The sequence below is a fragment of the Marmota marmota genome, unplaced genomic scaffold (assembly GCF_001458135.2).
Source record: "Marmota marmota marmota unplaced genomic scaffold, marMar, whole genome shotgun sequence".
NCBI lineage: Eukaryota > Metazoa > Chordata > Mammalia > Rodentia > Sciuridae > Marmota > Marmota marmota.
In genome coordinates this window covers 1,508,729-1,526,652 of record NW_026000243.1, presented here as the reverse complement: position 1 = coordinate 1,526,652, position 17,924 = coordinate 1,508,729, and the positions used below count along the sequence as shown (strand labels likewise).

The 17,924-nt window shown below is 38.3% G+C and overlaps 1 protein-coding gene and 1 pseudogene across 1 annotated transcript; both read left to right on the top strand.

The window, feature by feature from the left end:
* Positions 1 to 8,536: 8,536 nt before the first annotated feature.
* Positions 8,537 to 10,176, top strand: LOC107153534 (stAR-related lipid transfer protein 3-like). Its single transcript, XM_015499085.2, has 4 exons — positions 8,537 to 8,609; positions 8,762 to 8,857; positions 9,165 to 9,244; positions 9,552 to 10,176. Exons 2-4 carry the CDS (start codon positions 8,822 to 8,824, stop codon positions 9,658 to 9,660), a joined length of 225 nt encoding a protein of 74 aa, XP_015354571.2. The 5' UTR covers positions 8,537 to 8,609; positions 8,762 to 8,821; the 3' UTR covers positions 9,661 to 10,176.
* A 4,218-nt stretch (positions 10,177 to 14,394) lies between these two features.
* Positions 14,395 to 15,081, top strand: LOC107153533 (annotated as a pseudogene).
* Positions 15,082 to 17,924: the final 2,843 nt, after the last annotated feature.

The following is a 17,924-nucleotide window of genomic DNA, read 5'->3' as shown; positions in this document are numbered from 1 at the left end:
TTTTTGGAGTTTTGTTAAGGAAGTCAGTTCCTAAGCCAACATGGTGAAGATTTGGACCTACTTTTTCTTCTATTAGGTGCAGGATCTCTGTACTAGTGCCGAAGTTTTTGATTCATTTGAGCTGAGTTTTGTGCAGGGTGAAAGATAGAGATTTAATTTCATTTTGCTACATATGGATTTCCAGTTTTCCAAGCACCACTTGTTGAAGAGGCTATCATTTCCCAAATGAATGTTTTTGATGCCTTTGTCTAGAATGAAACAACTGTATTTATGTGGGTTTATCTCTGTGTCTTCTGTTCTGTACTATTGGTCTCTCTTGGCACCAATACCATGCTAGTTTTGTTACTATGGCTCTGTAGTATAATATAAGTTTGACATAGTGATGCCTCCTGCTTCACTCTTCTTGCTAAGGATTGCTTTGGCTATTCTGGGTTTCTTATTTTTCAAAATGAATTTCATAATTCTACAGAGAATTTTATTGAGATTTTAATAGGAATTGAATTAAATCTGTGTACCATTTTGGGGTAGTATGGTCACTTTAACAATGTTAATTCTGCCAATCCAAGAGAAGGAGAGATCTTTTCATCTTCTAAGGTTTTCCTCAATTTCTTTCTTTTGTGTTCTATAATTTTCATTGTAGAGGTCTTTTACCTCTTTTGTTAGACTGATTCCTAAGCATTTTATTTTATTTTTTTGAGGTTATTGTAAATGTGGTGGTTTTCATAATTTCTCTTTCAATGAATTCATCACAGGTGAATAGGAACATGATTGGTTTATGGGTATTTTATATCCTGCTACTCTCCTGAATTCATTTATTAGTTCTAGAAGTTTTCTGGTGGAATTTTTTGACTTTCTAAGTATAGAATCATGTTGTCAGCAAATAGTGATAGTTTGGGTTCTTCTTTTCTTATTAGTATTCCTTTAATTTTTTCTTCTAATTGCTCTGGCTAGAGTTTAAGGACTATGCTGAAGAAAAGTGGTGAAAGAGGACATCCTTGTCTTTTTCCAGTTTTTAGAGGGAATGCTTTCAATATTTATCCATTTAGAATAATGTTGGCCTTGGGTTTAACCTATATAGCTTTACAATGTTGAGGAATGTTCCTACTCTTCCCAGGTTTTTTTTTTTGTTTTGTTTTTTAGATTTTTTGAGCATGAATGCACACTGAATTTTGTCAAATGCTTTTTCTTCATCTATTGAGATGATCATATGATTCTTGCCTTTAGGTCTATTGATGTGATGAATTGTGTTTATTGATTTCTCTATTTTGCAACCTTGCATCCCTGGGATGAAGCCCACTTGATTGCGGGGCACTGTCTTTTTAATATGTTTTATCACGTGATTTGCCAGTATTTTTATTGAGGATTTTTGTATCTATGTTCATCAGGGATATTGGTCTGAAGTTTTCTTTCTTTGATGTGTCTTTGTCTGGTTTTGGTATTAGGGTGATACTAGCTTCATAGAAAGAATTTGGAAGGATTCCCTCCTTTTCCACTTCATGGAATAATTTGAGGAGTATTGTTATTTTTTCTTTGGTGAGCTTGTAGAACTCAGCTGAGAATTCATCTGGTCCTGGGCTTTTCTTTGTTGTTAGGCTTTGGATTGTGCCTTATATTTCATGGCTTGAAATTGATCTTTTAAATATTTTATGTCCTCCTGATTCAATTTGGGTAGAAAATGAGTCTGTAGAAATTTGTTGCTGTCTTCAAGATTTTCTATTTCATTAGAGTGTAGATTTTCAAAATAGTTTCTGATTATCATCTATATTTCTGAGTGTCTGTCATAATATTTCCTTTTTCATTATGAATTTTAGTAATTTGAGATTTCTTTGTCTTTCTGTTAGCATGGCCAAGGTTTTATCAATTTTAATCATTTTTTAAAGAACAACTTTTTATTTTGTAATTTTTTTGCATTGTTTGTTTTGTTTCAATTTCATTGATTTCAGTTCTGATTTTAATAATTCCTGTTCTTCTTTTTATTGTGCTTTGAGATGTAATTTTAGGTCATTTATTCATTAATTTTCTGTTCTTTTAATGAATGAGCTCACTTCAATAAACTTTCATCTTTGCACTGCCTTCATAGTGTCTAAGAGATTTTGATATTTTCTAACAGTGTTCTCATTTACTTCTAAGTATTTCTTTAATTTCATTCCTGATTGTTTTCTGCTATCCATTGGTCAGTAGTGTATTATTTAGTTTCCAGGTGTTAGAGTAGCATATATTTTTTATTTTATCATTGATTTCTAATTTCATTCCATTATGATCTGATAGAATGCAGGGTAGTATCTCTATTCTTTAATATTTTCTAAAAGTTTTTTTTATGGCATAAGATATGGCCTATTTTAGAGAAAGCCCCTTGTGCAGCTGAGAAGAAGGTGTATTCACTCATTGATGGATGAAATATTCTATATATTTCCATTAAGTCCAAATTTTTGATTGTATTATTTAGTTCCACAGTTTCTTTGTTTAGTTTTCTTTTGCAAGATCTATCCAGTAGTGAGAGAGTTGTATTAATGTTACCCAGTATTCGATTCTTGAAAGAGGTTTGTTTGACGTACATAGATGCTCCATTGTTTTGGCCACAAATATTTACAATTGTTATGTCTTGCTGATGTGTAATTCGCTTAAGCGGTATGAAATGTCCAACTTTATCCCTTCTGATTATGAAGATAGAAACCCCTGGTTGTTTTCAGTTAATGTGATTTATGTTTTTTTCTAACCTTTCACCTTTAGACTGTGGATATCTTTACCAATCAGGTGAGTCTCCTGGAGACAGCATATTGTTGGGTATTGCTTTTTAATCCAGTCTGCTAGTCTATGTTTTTTGATTGATAAGTTTAGGCTATTAACATTCAAGGTTATTATGAGATATGATTTGTATTCCTGGCCATTTGGCTTACTTCTGGTTTTTAATTTGACTCAGTTTCTTCTTTAATTGACTATTCTTTTAGTGTATTCCTCCCTTTGCTGATTTTCACTTTTTCATTTCCTCTTCATGGAATATTTTGTTGAGAATGTTTTGTAGTGCAGGCCTTCTAGTTGTGAATTCTTTTAACTTTTGGTTTTCATGGAAGGTTTTTTTTCATCTTCAAATCTGAAGCTTAATTTTGCTGGGTTCAAAATTCTTGGTTGGTTTCTATTTTCTTCCAGAGCTTTGAATATGTTGTTCCAGAACCTTCTGTCTTTGAAGGACTTGGTTGAGAAATCAGCTGAGATTTAAATTAATTTCTCCCTATACATAATTTGATTTTTTTTCCCTCATGGACTTTTAAATTCTACCCTTATTCTGTATGCTAAGCATTTTCATTGTAATGTGACTTTGTGTGGATCTGTTGTAATTTTGTACGTTTGGGGTCTTGTAAGACTCTTATATTTTATTTTCCATTTTAGTCTTTAGGTTTGCAAAACTTTCTGATATTATTTCATTGAAAAGATTGTGAATTGCTTTGGTTTGTATTTCCCTGTTTTTATATATCCTGATTAATCTTAAATTTAGTCTTTTCATGTTACTCCATAATTCTTGGATGTTCTGTTCATGGTTTCTTACCATCTTCTCTGGTCAGTCAAATTTATTTTCAAGATTATATATTTTTTCTTTATTGCCTGCGGTTTTGTCTTCCAAGTGATCTAGTCTGTTAGGGATATGTTCCATTGTATTTTTTGTTTTGTTTATTGATTCTTTAATTTGAGAATTTTGCTTGATTTCTTTTCATAATCTCTATCTCTTTATTGAAGTGATCTTTCAACTTTTGAAATTTATCTCTGATTTCACTCCTTACATCATCATTTATGTTGTGGATCAATTTAACTATGTACATTCTAAATGCTTTCTCTGACATTTATTCTACTGTATTGTCAATGGATTCTATTTTTGTAGCACCTTGTTGTGTCTGGGGTGTTTTCCCCCCTTGTCTTTCCGTGTTGCTAGTCTTCACATTGAGCATTGTGAATCTGAGGCAATACAGTTTCTTCCTGTAGCCTTATAGTGTCCCTGAAGGCTTCCATTTTCTTGCCTTTAAGGGGGAGACCAATATTAATAGCATCCAAGCCTAACAATATACTATCTTAATCCAAATATCTTCTATTAAGATGGCTACAGTTTTGTCTCAATAAAAAAATGGTGTATTAAATTATTGTCTAAAATAAATACAGTAAATTTGTAAAAGTGTTTACAACTTCAAATGGTAGACAAGAAGAGAACAGAAGTGGTGTAGGATATGATGTTTATGAGGGAGGAGGAGAGAAGATAAAGGTCAAAAATCATAGGAAAAGTGAATGAGGAATTAGTAAAGGTTAGTTGTTACCAGGAGAAAAGAGAAAGAGAATCCAGGAAGCACGTTAAACGAGAGAAAAATTGTACATAAAGTAAAAACTATAAGATAAGAATAAAAGTAAAAATGAAAGAATACACAACAAAACCATACATATTGTTCAGACATACTAGCCCTCAGTAAACTGATGCATGAAGAATACTTGGTGTCAAAAATTGTAGATTATGTGTGTGTGTGTTTGTGTGTGTGTGTGTGTGTGTGTGTGTGTGTGTGAGAGAGAGAGAGAGAGAGACAGAGAGAGAGAGAGAGAGGGAGAGAGAGAGAGAGAGAGAGGATCTCAATGAAAAATTGAACAAGTTTGTTCCATTGGAGTTCAAAAGTTTCTCAGTATATCTTCTCAGTCCATAGGTGGTGTTGTCTGGAGTTTGATACTATCTCTATCCTCAGGATATTTGTAGTTGCTGTGGTGATAGGGTTAGTCGGGGAGGCTGAACTCCTGATGATGGAATGTAGGCTTAGGAATCCTCTTCACTGGCAGCCTATTGGTCTGGAGATTTTAAGTCAGCACACAGCAATTACTGGTTCACATAGAAAAATTGAACCCCAGGAATCCCTTTTGGGTTCCACTCTGTGGTGTATTAGCTCATTCTTAGCCCAGTACTTCACCTATGGAGTCCACACTTCCTGTTCTCTGATAAAGTTTCTGAACTCGTTCTCTCTAACTCTTGGCCTTTTAAATTCCTGGTCAGTAATTTCTCTCCCAGCAGGTGCTGCAATTAGCTGAAATGGAGGAGGAAGGGAAAGCCAGGTGGGTTTCTGTGGTCAGTATTCCACTATGTAAACCTCTCTCTATGCTTGATTTTCTGCTGATCACTTAGGCACACTCTGTGTCACTCAGAGTCGGTTTGCTGAGTTCCTTTTTCAGGCCAGACTCAGGTCTGCCAGTGACCTGCTCCCCACCTGCTGACCCCCAAGCTGCAGTTGCTAAATGGTTCCTTCTTCTGTCCTCTGTACACACCGCCAAGAGAGATAGCTGTTTCCCTTCCATACACAGATACTATGCAGCACAGTTTATTGTTTTTTTGAACAATGTATTTGATCTCTAAGTTCTCTGTACCCTGACATGCTTCAGTTTTCCCAAGAATAGGGGTTCCTTTAACTCCTTTATTGCTTTACTGCATTTAGATAGTGACTGTTCTGGTTTGCACCTCCTGCTGCTGTTGTGGTTGAGGAGCTGGGGATCTTTCCTCCTTATTTTATTGTACAAGATCTCCCGAGTCTCTGATCTGTTTTGAGTATCCACTATTAGATTCTAGTAAAGTCCCCCCTAATTCTTGATCATTCACCCACTTTGTTGAAGCTGCCTGTCTGCTTTTCTTTGTTCATGGTATGGATCCACCTGGGAAATTCATCCCTCAATTCTGCCATCTTCCTCTCCCTCCTATCCAGATGTACCTTAAGTTTGTCCTTTTCATGTTATCCTGTATCTCCTGAAAGTTCTGTACATGGTTTTTAAACATGTTTTCTTTATAGTCAATGTTATTTTCGAGACTGTATACTTTGTCTTTGAGGCCTAAAAATCCACCTTTCAAGTGGTCTAGTACATTGGTGAGGCTTTCCATTGAATTTTTAATTTGTTTGTTTGTTTGTTTGTTTTTTGGTTCCTTCACTTTAAGCATTTCTGATGAATTCTTCTTCAGGATCTTTATCTTCTTATTGAAGTGATCTTTCACTTCTTGCATTTTCTCTCTGATTTTATTTCTTATGTCATTTACCTCATAGATCAGATTAACCATCAACTTTCCAAATTTCATTTCTGATATTTCCTCCACTGTGATGTCAATGGAGTCTATTATTGAGGTAATCTGTGTTGTTTGAAATGATTTATCCCCTTTCTTTTTTATATTGTTCATATGTCTACCCATCTATCTGGGTGAACCTGAACCTGCAAAGTTTCTATCTTACAAGCTAATAGTGTCTCTCTACGTAACTAGTACCTCAAAAATTGGGGGGAGCCCAATGATAGCAACAACATATGCAAACAATACATAACAGTAGATTAGGTACTTAGTTCCTATTTTGGCATCTACAGTGTTAATTGATACAATAAGCAGAAATAGTAGAATCAGCAATTTCCATCAGCAAAAACAGTAAATAATCATGAATCTGTCCTGAAATAATAATGAAATACTGTGCTGCACAGTATCTGTGAATGGAAGGGAAACAGCCATCTTTCTGGTATAAAATAAAAAGAGGTGTTATCTATGACTTCCACCATATTATTTATTGCTATAGCTTTAGTGGGTGGGAAAGATACTATATAAATCAATTAGTGTTAGGTGGTATTGAGGATTGAGTTGAGTAAGAGGAAAGAAGGAGAGATAGGATAGTAGAAAAGAATTTGTCATTTCAAAGGATGAATGGGACAGATGCTTTGGTAATGTAGGATATGTTGTTAAGAGAAAGGAGAGAAAAAATAGGAGTAAGAATTTAAAGGAAGAGTGAAGGAGAGGACAGAATTTGGTTGTTAAAATAGAAAAAATAGAAAGAGACAAGGGAAATAGAGTAGCGGTAAAAACAACAAGTCAAAAACAAAATCAAAATATGTTAATAAAAAACCCTAACCCTACAAAAACAGAGCATTGAAGTATAATAACCTTAAATAAATGCTAGAAATGAGAGAGAAACAAATATGTATATGTATAGATGCCTTTGTATGAATCAGTACACATTCAAATAAAACAAAAAACCAAAACCAATACCAAAAAGCAAAAGAATGAAAAATCTTGGCGAAAAGTTAAAAAGGAGTCTTTTCCACTATGGTGGACAAAATAGTCAGTAAGCATATGTGTTTGCTGTCTGTGCCCAACTCATTCTGATTTTCTTTTCATTTCTTCTTGAGGTATGAACTGAGCATGGGAGTAGGAGCCGTGGGCTGTCAAGTTCTTTCATTTTATTGTGTTGCTCAGTGAGTAACTGGTTGGGGTTTAAGACTTCTCCACTTCCTTTCTTGGGAGATTGGGGTGGGATGGGAAAAGCTGTCCATTCCACTCCCAGGGTGTTTTTGCCCACTGGCTCTGTGAGAGGAGTTCTCATAGGTAGAGTTCCTGGTCGCAGGGACTTAGGGTTAGTGAGATTCCAGTTGCTTTATTGCAAGGTGAGTTGCTTACAGTATTGAATCAATTCAGCTCTAGAGCCTGATAGATGCCAATCTATGTTGGGAGACTACCCCAGGAGTACCCCAGGGATGTTGGCCTCTCAGGGTCAATCACTGAGTGCTGAAGTAGCGGGCTGGGAGGTGAAGTGGCTGTCTGGGCTTGGAGATGGAGCAATGGTCCTGGTTAGCTGAGTAGTAGGCTGTGTAAGAGAGACAGAGGGTTCGGGGAGTGGAGACTGGGGGGCTAGGACTGGTAGGCCAGGCAAGCCAAGAGTCAAGTGCCCTTACACCAACACTTCCAACTTCCTGATCCACTGTAGCTGGCCTTGAGAGCTACTGGACTCACAGGGTTGGAGAGAGCTGGGTTCTCCCCAGCCTCTCCAACTTGTGTTCTTCCAGGTGAAATGCTCTCAGTTTCTGATTTTCCCCAGATTTGTTAGTATCAGTTAAGTCTTTGCTAGGATAAGATAGGTATATGTGGACCTAGCTGAAACTCATGGATCTGGGTTTCCAGTTCCCATTGGTGCTATGATGGCTCCTGGTTCTGCTCTTCATGGATGATTGCTAAACTCAGAGTGACTTCTTTTAGACCCATTTAATAACTTAAACAGCCTCTGGTTTGGCTAGGGCAGACTGCCCCTCTACAGTTCCAATTATTTTTTTGCTCTAAGCCTTGGGGAGAAGCAGTATTCCTATTGCTTAAAGTTCCGGGTAGCCAAGCTAGGAGAAATGCTGCCCCACTCTAATCTGCCATCTTGCCTCTCTAGGAAAGGACATTCTTAATTAGGTTGAATGACTTACTAGGTTTACCTAGGAAATGAGAAATACAGCTGGGGTTTATTTCCAGATTTGTTTGCCTTAAATTCTTTTTTTTTTTTAGTTGTTGATGAACCTTTATTTTATTTTATTTATTTTTATGTGGTGCTGAGAATTGAACCCAGTGCCTCACACATGCCAGGCAAGTGCTCTACCACTGAGCCACAGCCCTGGCCCAGAACCATCATTTTTTAATGGCTGCTCAGATAGCCCCCAAATCCTGGTGAAAACCTGTCCTGCCTGTCACTCATTCATGCCACAACCCATCCCATGCTCCTCCCTACCACCCTCTGTCCCTGCCGCAGGAGTATGGGGACACTGTGTACACCATCGAGGTTCCCTTTCATGGCAAGACCTTCATCCTGAAGGTGAGTGAAGGGAGGAGGATCCTGGAGCCTCCTGTTCCATCTGGGGCTTTAGGAAGGGGCTGAGGGAACCCCCCTGCAGCACCCCCACCACAGGGAAGGGCTGGTGTGCCCGAGCCCCTCTGACCCCACCCGCCTCCACCTGTCCTGCCCAGACCTTCCTGCCCTGTCCTGCTGAGCTGGTGTACCAAGAGGTGATTCTGCAGCCTGAGAGGATGGTGCTGTGGAACAAGACGGTGACTGCCTGCCAGGTCAGCCCTGCCTCCCCACATGTGTCAGGGCCCAGCCATATCCTAGAGTGACCAGTAACAACAAGGGGAGGTGGCTTCCCCCTCTGTAAATGCGGTGATGGTCTTAGTGCCTCCTGGGCCAGGGCAGGAGGTGGGAAGCAGGAGTATGCTCCTGGAGTGCCCAGCCCAGGGCCCACAAAGGGTGATGGCTTTTAGTCCTGGGTCCCAGGCAGGGAGGAGGCTGGTTTAGGAGGTTCCTAACATGTGGACTGTCCCTGGGGCTTTCCTGGCATGGGCTATACCTCATGTCCCCCTGATGGGCCCTCAGATCCTGCAGCAGGTGGAAGACAACACCCTTGTTTCCTACGACCTGTCTGCAGGGGCTGCAGGCGGTGTGGTCTCTCCCAGGTGAGTATCCCCACACCCTCTTCTCACAGGCCTCCTTGGGCTCTGTTTTGTTTTGTTTTTTGTTTTTTGTACTGGACATTGAACTCAGGGCACTCGACTACTGACCCACATCCCCAGTCCTATTTTGTATTTTATTTAGAGACAGGGTCTCACTGAGTTGCTTAGTGCCTCGCTTTTTGCTGAGGCTGGCTTTGAACTTGCGATCCTCCTGCCTCAGCCTCCCTAGTTTCTGGTATTGCAGGTGTGTGCCACCATGCCCAGCTCTCCTTGAGCTCTGTGCCCCCAGTTCTAACCTTCCCTCCCCCAGGGACTTTGTGAATGTCCGGCGCATAGAGCGGCGCAGAGACCGGTACCTCTCATCAGGAATTGCCACCACACACTGTGCCAAGCCTCCAACGCACAAATATGTCAGGTGAGCCGGGGCCTTGCCTGGGAACATGCCGCAGCCCCTCTCCTGGAAGCAGTGAGCAGCACAGGGTACAGTGTGTGCAGCTGGGCACATTCTCCTGCTGAGGTCGTGTTCCTGCTCCCTGTCCCGCCAGGCCTTGCCCCTCCCAGCCCCTAATCCTGTTAATCTTGCTGACTGGAACCAGGCCACCAGGCTGGAGGGACATGTGCGGTGGGCAGCTGGCTGGGATAGATCAGGGTGGGAACTAGTCTAGGAAGTAGGGCTGGGAGCCATGGGGTTGCTCTGGATCTGGCTTCTGGGCTTCATCTTCCTGCCTCAGGAGACTCGGGTCCCCCGAGGGTCCCTTTCCTCCTCCTCCTCCCCCATCCCCTTAGCCTCACCGTTCTCTTGGACCGCGCAGGAGTCCCCTCAGAGGAAGAGGAGTGGGGTCCTCCTGTGCCTGTCCCAGGCTTCCTTCTGCTTCTCCCCACCCTCTAACCCCGACTGCAAAGCCGCGGGCCTCCTGTGGGTCTCACGCTTCCCCGCAGAACGCTGTTCTTGGAATGTGAGATTGGGGCTCTCGGCCCTGCGAGGGACTTGCTGGGTGAAGGGCAAGCTCGTTTCCACTCTGGGTGCCAACTTCCTTATCTCTTGCCTTAAATTCTTGTCCTCAGTCACTAAATTTGCCTTTTATTGTTATTGTTTGTACATTTTCTTCCTTTGTTACCTATGTGTTCGAATTTTTTGGATAATGCATTCTTGCCATGGATTGATCTATTATTTTATCTTCAATACTCCTTGAAGCAATTGCTCCACTTTTCTGTGTCCACTGCTGTTCCAATGATTTCTCAGTTAGTATACAATCCCTTTCAACCAAGCTAAGCTCTTCAGTTTTCTAATTTCTTTTCTTAGTCATTTGGAGGTTTTGTTAGCATTTCATAATTTTGTCTGAAATTCAACACTTCATCTTCCCCCCTCATTAAATCGCCAATTCTTCTATCCTTGACCTGTTTCCCTGGACTTGGGAACTTAATCAAAGTTGATCTTCTCTGTTGTACTTTCATGAACCATAGAAATTCTAAATCCTGCTTTTCATTTTATCATGATGTCATAATATGAGGCTGTGTTCACTTGTTCTGTTTCTCCTTCTTGTGTAAAGACTTTGAATTGCTATCCCTTCTTTAAGTCTTTTCCTGTTACATCCTTTGTGAAACTACTTTTATCCAAGGACATTAGTTATTATTACTTGTGGGAGGCCATCCTTGCACATGATGTGAGTTACTTCCCTGGCTGGGCAAGAGGCGCTTAGACACATCTTTGTGTCTAGAGCTTTCCCTACCCTTCTCAGGTCCTAGGGCTTGTCCGTGTGGAGGCGTGTCTGGCCACTACCCTGAAGACTCAATCTGACCTTGGAACACTGCCCCCCCTTAATCTTCGTTGGATGGGATTTTCCTCAGAAGTTTTTGTTCCCCAATAAAAGTCCACTTCTTGGCGTGTTCTCTCTTTCTCTCTCTCTCTCGTTAGCCTCTCCAATAAACCTCGCTACCATAATAGGTGGCTTGAGGCTAGAGCTAGGAGAAGCGGTCCTGGAGCTGGTTTAAAGGTAATTAGAGCCTGTCTCTTTAATTCAAACTCCTTGAGGATTTCTCACATCGCTGAACCTTCATTTATGAAGCCTGTGTTGGCCGCGGGCTAAGATTACTCTTATAAATAATAAACACATTTTATTCATTAATAAAAATTTAAAAATGAATTTTTGAAATTTTAGAAAAATTTCAAAATACATAATTGCTAAATAATAATATCAATAACAAATGACTTTTGTGTCTTTGTGCCAGACGATGCATCATTTATTCATTAAAACAATCCTTTGAATTGTGGTAATTTTCCTTACTTTAACATAAAAATTAGAAACTCATAGGTTAAACAAATTTCCTAAGATCACAGCTAGTAAGTAGCAGAGCCAGATATGTGCTGAAGTCTGCCAGAGTCTAAAGTTCATTCTTAGAATACTTATTTAATTAGGATACATTTCAGGGTGAAAGGGAAGCTACGAATAACAAAATGGAATACTAGGTTTAAACTGGAACTGTTCTAGAAAAACGGAAATAGAATAAATTTATGAATTCTATGCTTCCTCACCATTGATTACACTCAATTAAATAAGGGGAGCCATTGAGAGGACATTTACTTTTTGGGAAAAAGTTGTGTTCATCTTTGTACTCAATTTCTGGGATAACTGTAGGATAGACTTTTGGAAATATCCAGAAAAACTGTTGGATACACAAGGAAGGAGCTCAACAGAGGATTGAGAAGTTATGATACAAACTTGGAGCCATTTATATAGAGGTATTTTTGACTCCATGAGACAAAAGAGCTAAGGTTTTAAGGAAGCAGAAAAAGTGTAGAAGGTTAGAAACTGAACCCTGGTAAATGGGAACTACAAAGGACAGAAGGGAGACACTTTATTAGACCTAAAGTTACTTTCTGGCATGAGCCATGATTTTTGTATCTCTGAACCTGGCACATTATATTGCAGGATATGTTCATTAAAATCAACTTAATGTTCATTTTAATGCAAACCCACATGACTTCTGATGGTTGATTTAATTCTACTTATTTCCTCATGAGCTAATTGAAGCTGAGTCCTATCTGCTACCTTCTCTTCTTTCTCACCAGGTTCACTTTTCTTTATTGGAGTTGGGAACCTAATGGTGTTTAGTGATTGGCGCAGGACCATACTTCCATAATTCAATTATCTACCAGAAGTCTGAAACTAATGTACATGCATGAGATACATATGTAAAAATATTTTATTGTATGTAAATCTTAACATGCTCTGTAATGTTACATATAATGTATATTTTAAATAAACAGAAGAGGGAAGATACTTTTCATTTTCTCAAGTTTTGAAAGTTGGTGGCATTATACAAAATAGAAAAAAAATCAAAATAGTTGTTTTTTCTTTTTTCTAGCTGCTTGTACTGGAGCAAGTCATTAGGTAACATAGCTTTAGAGAAACCCTGCCTAAAATGCATTTGGAAATGATGTTGCCATGGAAACTGTCTCTGAAATAACAGACAAAATCCCCTAGTGCTTTCAGAGAACTTCCAACGTCTTCTTTGCTCTTGGATCTCAAGAAGAGCCTGCCTTATGGGCTTATTTTAATTTTGTTTTAATGAATTGTTTTTCTTTGTTTCTCTGTGCAGTGGGATTGGGGAAAGGGATTGGGATTCATTAGAGTCACTGTGGGATGTGGATAGTTCTGGGTGTAAATTGGCCAATGAGAACCCATTATTCCTGAGACAGAGCAGAGGTTGAGCAAGTTTTCACTGGTGTATGTGCACATACTAAAAAATGTGCCCAGGCCTGTGTGCAGTGGTTCTAGTTGGACTTGCCTGGAAGAAGATGTACTTCTGATTTTAAGATTTTATGACCTCTTGAAGAATTTTGTTTTCATTAGCCCATGATCAAAAACCTCTGTAACCCACTGGCACAATGAAGCTCAAAATTCCTGAGATGAATTTCATGGTTATGAGAGCAGTCATCCTTTAATATAGCCCCCCACTTCACCATGCATGCACACATGCATGTGTAGGGGTGCAGAAGGAAAGTCACCACATAAAAATTTATTAGTCTCTGTCTTAATGAAATCCCTTCCTGAAAACTTTTGATAATAAGTATAATTCAGGGGAGCCAGGACTGCATGTACTCTGCAGACAAAACTAGGTGCTGTCAGTAATATACATTAAATATCATGAGCTTCAGAAGATGAACAAAATCACTTGACCTATGAGGTTTTTGAGTTAAAAAGATTAGCGTTTGACTTAAGATTCTGAAATTTATTAGCTGTGATCTAATTTGTGAAGTTGCTGTGAATAATAAATAAATCAAAGTTGTTTGTACATTGCTGTGGAATCTTTTGTGTCCATATGAGGGTGTTGGGTCAGACACAGTGTTTGGTGCAAAGCCAAGTACTCAAAAAAAAAAGCTAGTTAGAATCGTTTTCTCCCCCCATAGTGCTTTTCTTAATTATACTTAAAAATATGTAACTTGAAGGAATGAACAGTAATTAAGAGCACCTGAAGCATTCTCAAGGATGAAATTAACATTTTTTCTCCTTGGGGAGTATAAGTGGTCTCTGGGCAAGGAGCTCGGTAAGTCACTCTGTGAGGTCTCCAATGCAGAATGAAACCCATTAAACTTCTGTTATCCATTGTGCTAGAAAAGGATGCTGCTCCTTCCCTGGAAGCTGGAAAGGTGCAATTAGAGAACAAGTTCTTCAGCTCAACAAGATAACCAAGATAAACTAGAGGTTTTTGTTTCTGAAAGAAGAAAAGCAGAAGCAGAGGCATCTGAACTCCAAGTTATAACCTTCTTTCCTCCAGGGCCATTTGTGTCTCCATTAAAAAAATGGTTGGGAGGCAGCAGAGAGCAGCAGTGTATCTCCTAACTGAAGAGGGTGAGTGCCTCATCTACCACGTCTTGCAGCAGAATGGTTAGAAACTGAAAGTACAGGAGCCTGACAACTTGTGTCCACCCACTGCTGCATCTCAGTAGCATTGGGACTTTGTTCAAGTTGCTAAGGCATCATTTTACATCATCTGTAAAATAAGGACAGTTGGAATGCAACACACCATTTAGAAGAGAGTGTATTTCATAGCATTTAGTTGATGTTTTTTTTCTTTTCTCCTCCCTCCACCCCTTTAACTTCCATATTGAGTTCTCTCTCTTTCTTTCTCATAGACCCTCCTAGAGAAGAATGGTTGCAGAGCACTCCTATTTTATGACAAAGTTCATCCATGCAGGCTTAAGGAACAAGCTGGGACTCCAGATTCTACTTCTCTTTCTGCTTCTAGGTTTATCCATGGTCACGGTGTTGGGGAACTTGGGCTTTAAAACCATGATAGGGCTGAATTCTCACCTGTACATCCCCATGGACTTTTTCCTTTTCAACTTGTCCCTCAGAGATTTTAGTTACTCTACTACTGTCATTCCCCCCAAAGTTGACCAATTTGTTTCAAAGAACATAATTTCCTTTGCAGAGTATATGAATAAGGTCTTTTTCTTCTGTTTGTCTTTTCTGAGTCCTTCATCCTGTCAGCAATGGTGCATGATCACTATGTCACCATCTATAAGCCATTGTTGTTCACAGTAACTTTTTCTCTGCAAGTACTCCTTTTGTGGGGTGTCTAAGGATGAGGGTTTTAGGGGCTGTGGCTACATAAGAAATGCAGTGTTTCTGACCTCATGTATAGACAACTGCAGAAATCAGTATATGTGTAAACTCATTCTTCTCCTTGAGCTGTCCTGCAATAACTTTTATATAAATTTGCTAATAGTCTTTATTATTGTGACAATTGGCATTGGGGTACTTATTGTTGCCATTTTTATGATTTTCTTTTTTCCTGCATTCTCCACAGTAGCTCCAATGAGGGTGAACCCATGACCCAAAGCCTTTATTACTTGCAATTCCCACATAATTAGTGTTTTTCTTTACTTTGTGGGCCATGTTATGGTTTGGATTTTAACTGTTTCCCCACCCCAACAAACTTGTGTTGAAGTTTTATTCTCCAATGCAGTAGTTTTCAGAGTGGGACCTTTGGGAGTGGATTGTATAATGAGGATTTTGACCTCATGAATGCATTAATTCACTTATGTATTCATAGCTTAATAGTTTTTTGGTGTGCTTTGTTTTACAAGTGATCTCTCCCTGCTTCCTAGTTTCAGTGAACTGAGCAGCTTTGATCTAACACGTGTTCCAAGACACGGTAAATGAGGCACTCACCCTCTTCAGAATCAGAAGAATAGCCTTTTGATCTAAACCCACTATTCACCATTATCTTCTGCTTCATCATATACAGGTCTAAAACCAAGGAGCCAGCCAACCATGAACTGACACCTTTGAAATTGTAAGCTAAAATCAGTCTTTCCTCCTTTAAGTTGGTTTTATCAGGTATTTTGTCAAAATGATGGAAAGTTGATCAACAAAAGTCAGGATATTTTGTGTACTTGAAGTCACTTTCTTTTTATAACTGTACCAGGGAAAAGTATCTTCCCTATTCTCTCTGTTGTGCCCATGTTTAACTGATTAACTTGTAACCTGAGTTTACCAATGAAGAAAAACTTGAACAGAACAACTTCTTTTTGAAATTTTTAAGAGAAATTGTGAAAAAGGATGCAAGAATTTTTGAATTAGTGTACCTTAGTTATGATCATTAGGTTTTCAAGGAGGAATTCAAACTCTAGTGCTTTCTATTCTATATGCAGAGGGACTTTTAACTCTTTCTCTGAGTGGATTTATTTTCCTTTAGCCTCACCCCTAACTCTTCCTTTCTCATTTTACAAAAATAGTTTCTATAATTATAGAATATTCAGTGTTAAGTAGAAACTTAGGAATCATTTCATTCAGCCCCTTTATGTGATACATCACACCATGGACACAAAGAAATATTTGTGTGTTGCCCAAGAATATAAGACTACCGGTGTCTGAGCTGGGTCTGGATTCCCAGCTTGAATCCTTCCTTGTCCACTCTGTTTTCTGTTATGCCTTGTTTTCTTGCCTCATCTCTTTCTTGGAAGACTTCACTTCACATGCTAGTTGACCTAAGACATTTAAGTTATGAATATATTCTCAATAATTTCATGCTATTTTTCACAGGAAAATTTTAATATATAACACTTTGCGAGAGTGTAGGAGGTGAAATATTTTGTTGAGTTAGGCTTGGCAAAATGACAAGATCGGTGTTTAATGAGTTTGTATTGTATGCGTGGGAAGTATGTTAGGTTCATATAGAAACAAGCATGGTTCCCACTGACTTGGTAGGTGGAGCTCTATGAACACAGCCCAGTGGATTAGAACTTCCAGAGAAGTTTAAAGAAATTTAAAGTTTAAAGAAATGTAAAAATGCCAGATGAAAGTGTCATATATTATTTTAAGTCTAATAGGGACTGCATTTGGAGTTTCATTTCAAAGATGTTAGAGGTTTGATGGGGGAAGTGTGGTTCAAGGTGACTGGGAGCTGCACTATCTAATACAGTAATCACTAGCTCTGTATGGCTACAAAGTGCTTGAAATGTGTTCATCCATTTCTAAGATATACTGTAAGTGTGCAATATAAGGGTAAACTACACACTGGATGTTTGAAGAATCAGTATGAAAAAGTAATATAAAATATTGAATTGATAATATATTAAATAAAATATATTATTAAAATTAATTTCCCTGTTTAGTGTTTTAATATATCTACTAGGACATTTAGAATGACATTTGTGGCTTCAGTTATATTTCCATTGAATGTTCTAGAGGAAGTAATAGAGCAGTAGATAGTTTTGGGTACAAATCCCAGAAACACCAAGCAGTTGTTTATTAGGAGAAGCAAATGCTATAGAATTTTCAGGCATTGCAAATACATGATATGCTAATATGGGAAATATGGGGAAACAATGGTGATGTCTGGATGTGTTAGTAAGTCTGAAGTACTATGTAAAAGGAACTACAGCTTCATATAAAGAATCAGAAGAATAGCCTTTTGATCTAAACCCACTATTCATGTAAAATTTATTTGAGAAGCAATAAGTAATATACTAGATAAATAATTTGAAAGTTCTTTTCTATTGGAGAATTAAGGGAAGTCTGGATAAATGTTAAGTTTTATCTTCTGAATGATTTTGTTCAACATTGATGAAAAGAATAAGCATAGAGAAGGAGAATTATATTGTATGTAATTGAATATATGACTTGTATTCTGAGGATCTAGAATTTTGGAGTGGGGTAGATGTGGTGGGTATGCAGTACAATGTATGTAATGAAGTAAAAAACTTTCTTCAAAATATTTCCTCATGTAACTTACAGGAAAGTACACAAATCTTAAATATATAGTTCACTGAGCTTTTTCATATGAACATACATACCTTTGTGATTATGTAAATATGAAAGGATATATGTGTATGTATATATGTATATTTATGTAACCACATAAAAATCATATATTCTATGATGAAATTTAGAAAGTACTATATAATTATAATATATGTATAATTAATATTTTCTCATACAATGACTTGCTCATTCTTATAGGTATCTTAGATAGCAGATGTTCTTAATTTTAATGAAGATTGATTTATCAAGTTTGCCTTGTATGTTTAGCACTGTTTCTTTGATACTCTATTTTATTTTATTTTTTTAATAGTTTTTTAAAAAATAAATGACAGTGGAATGCATTACAATTCTTATTACATATATACAGCACAATTTTTCATACCTCTGGTTGTATATAAAGTATGTTGACA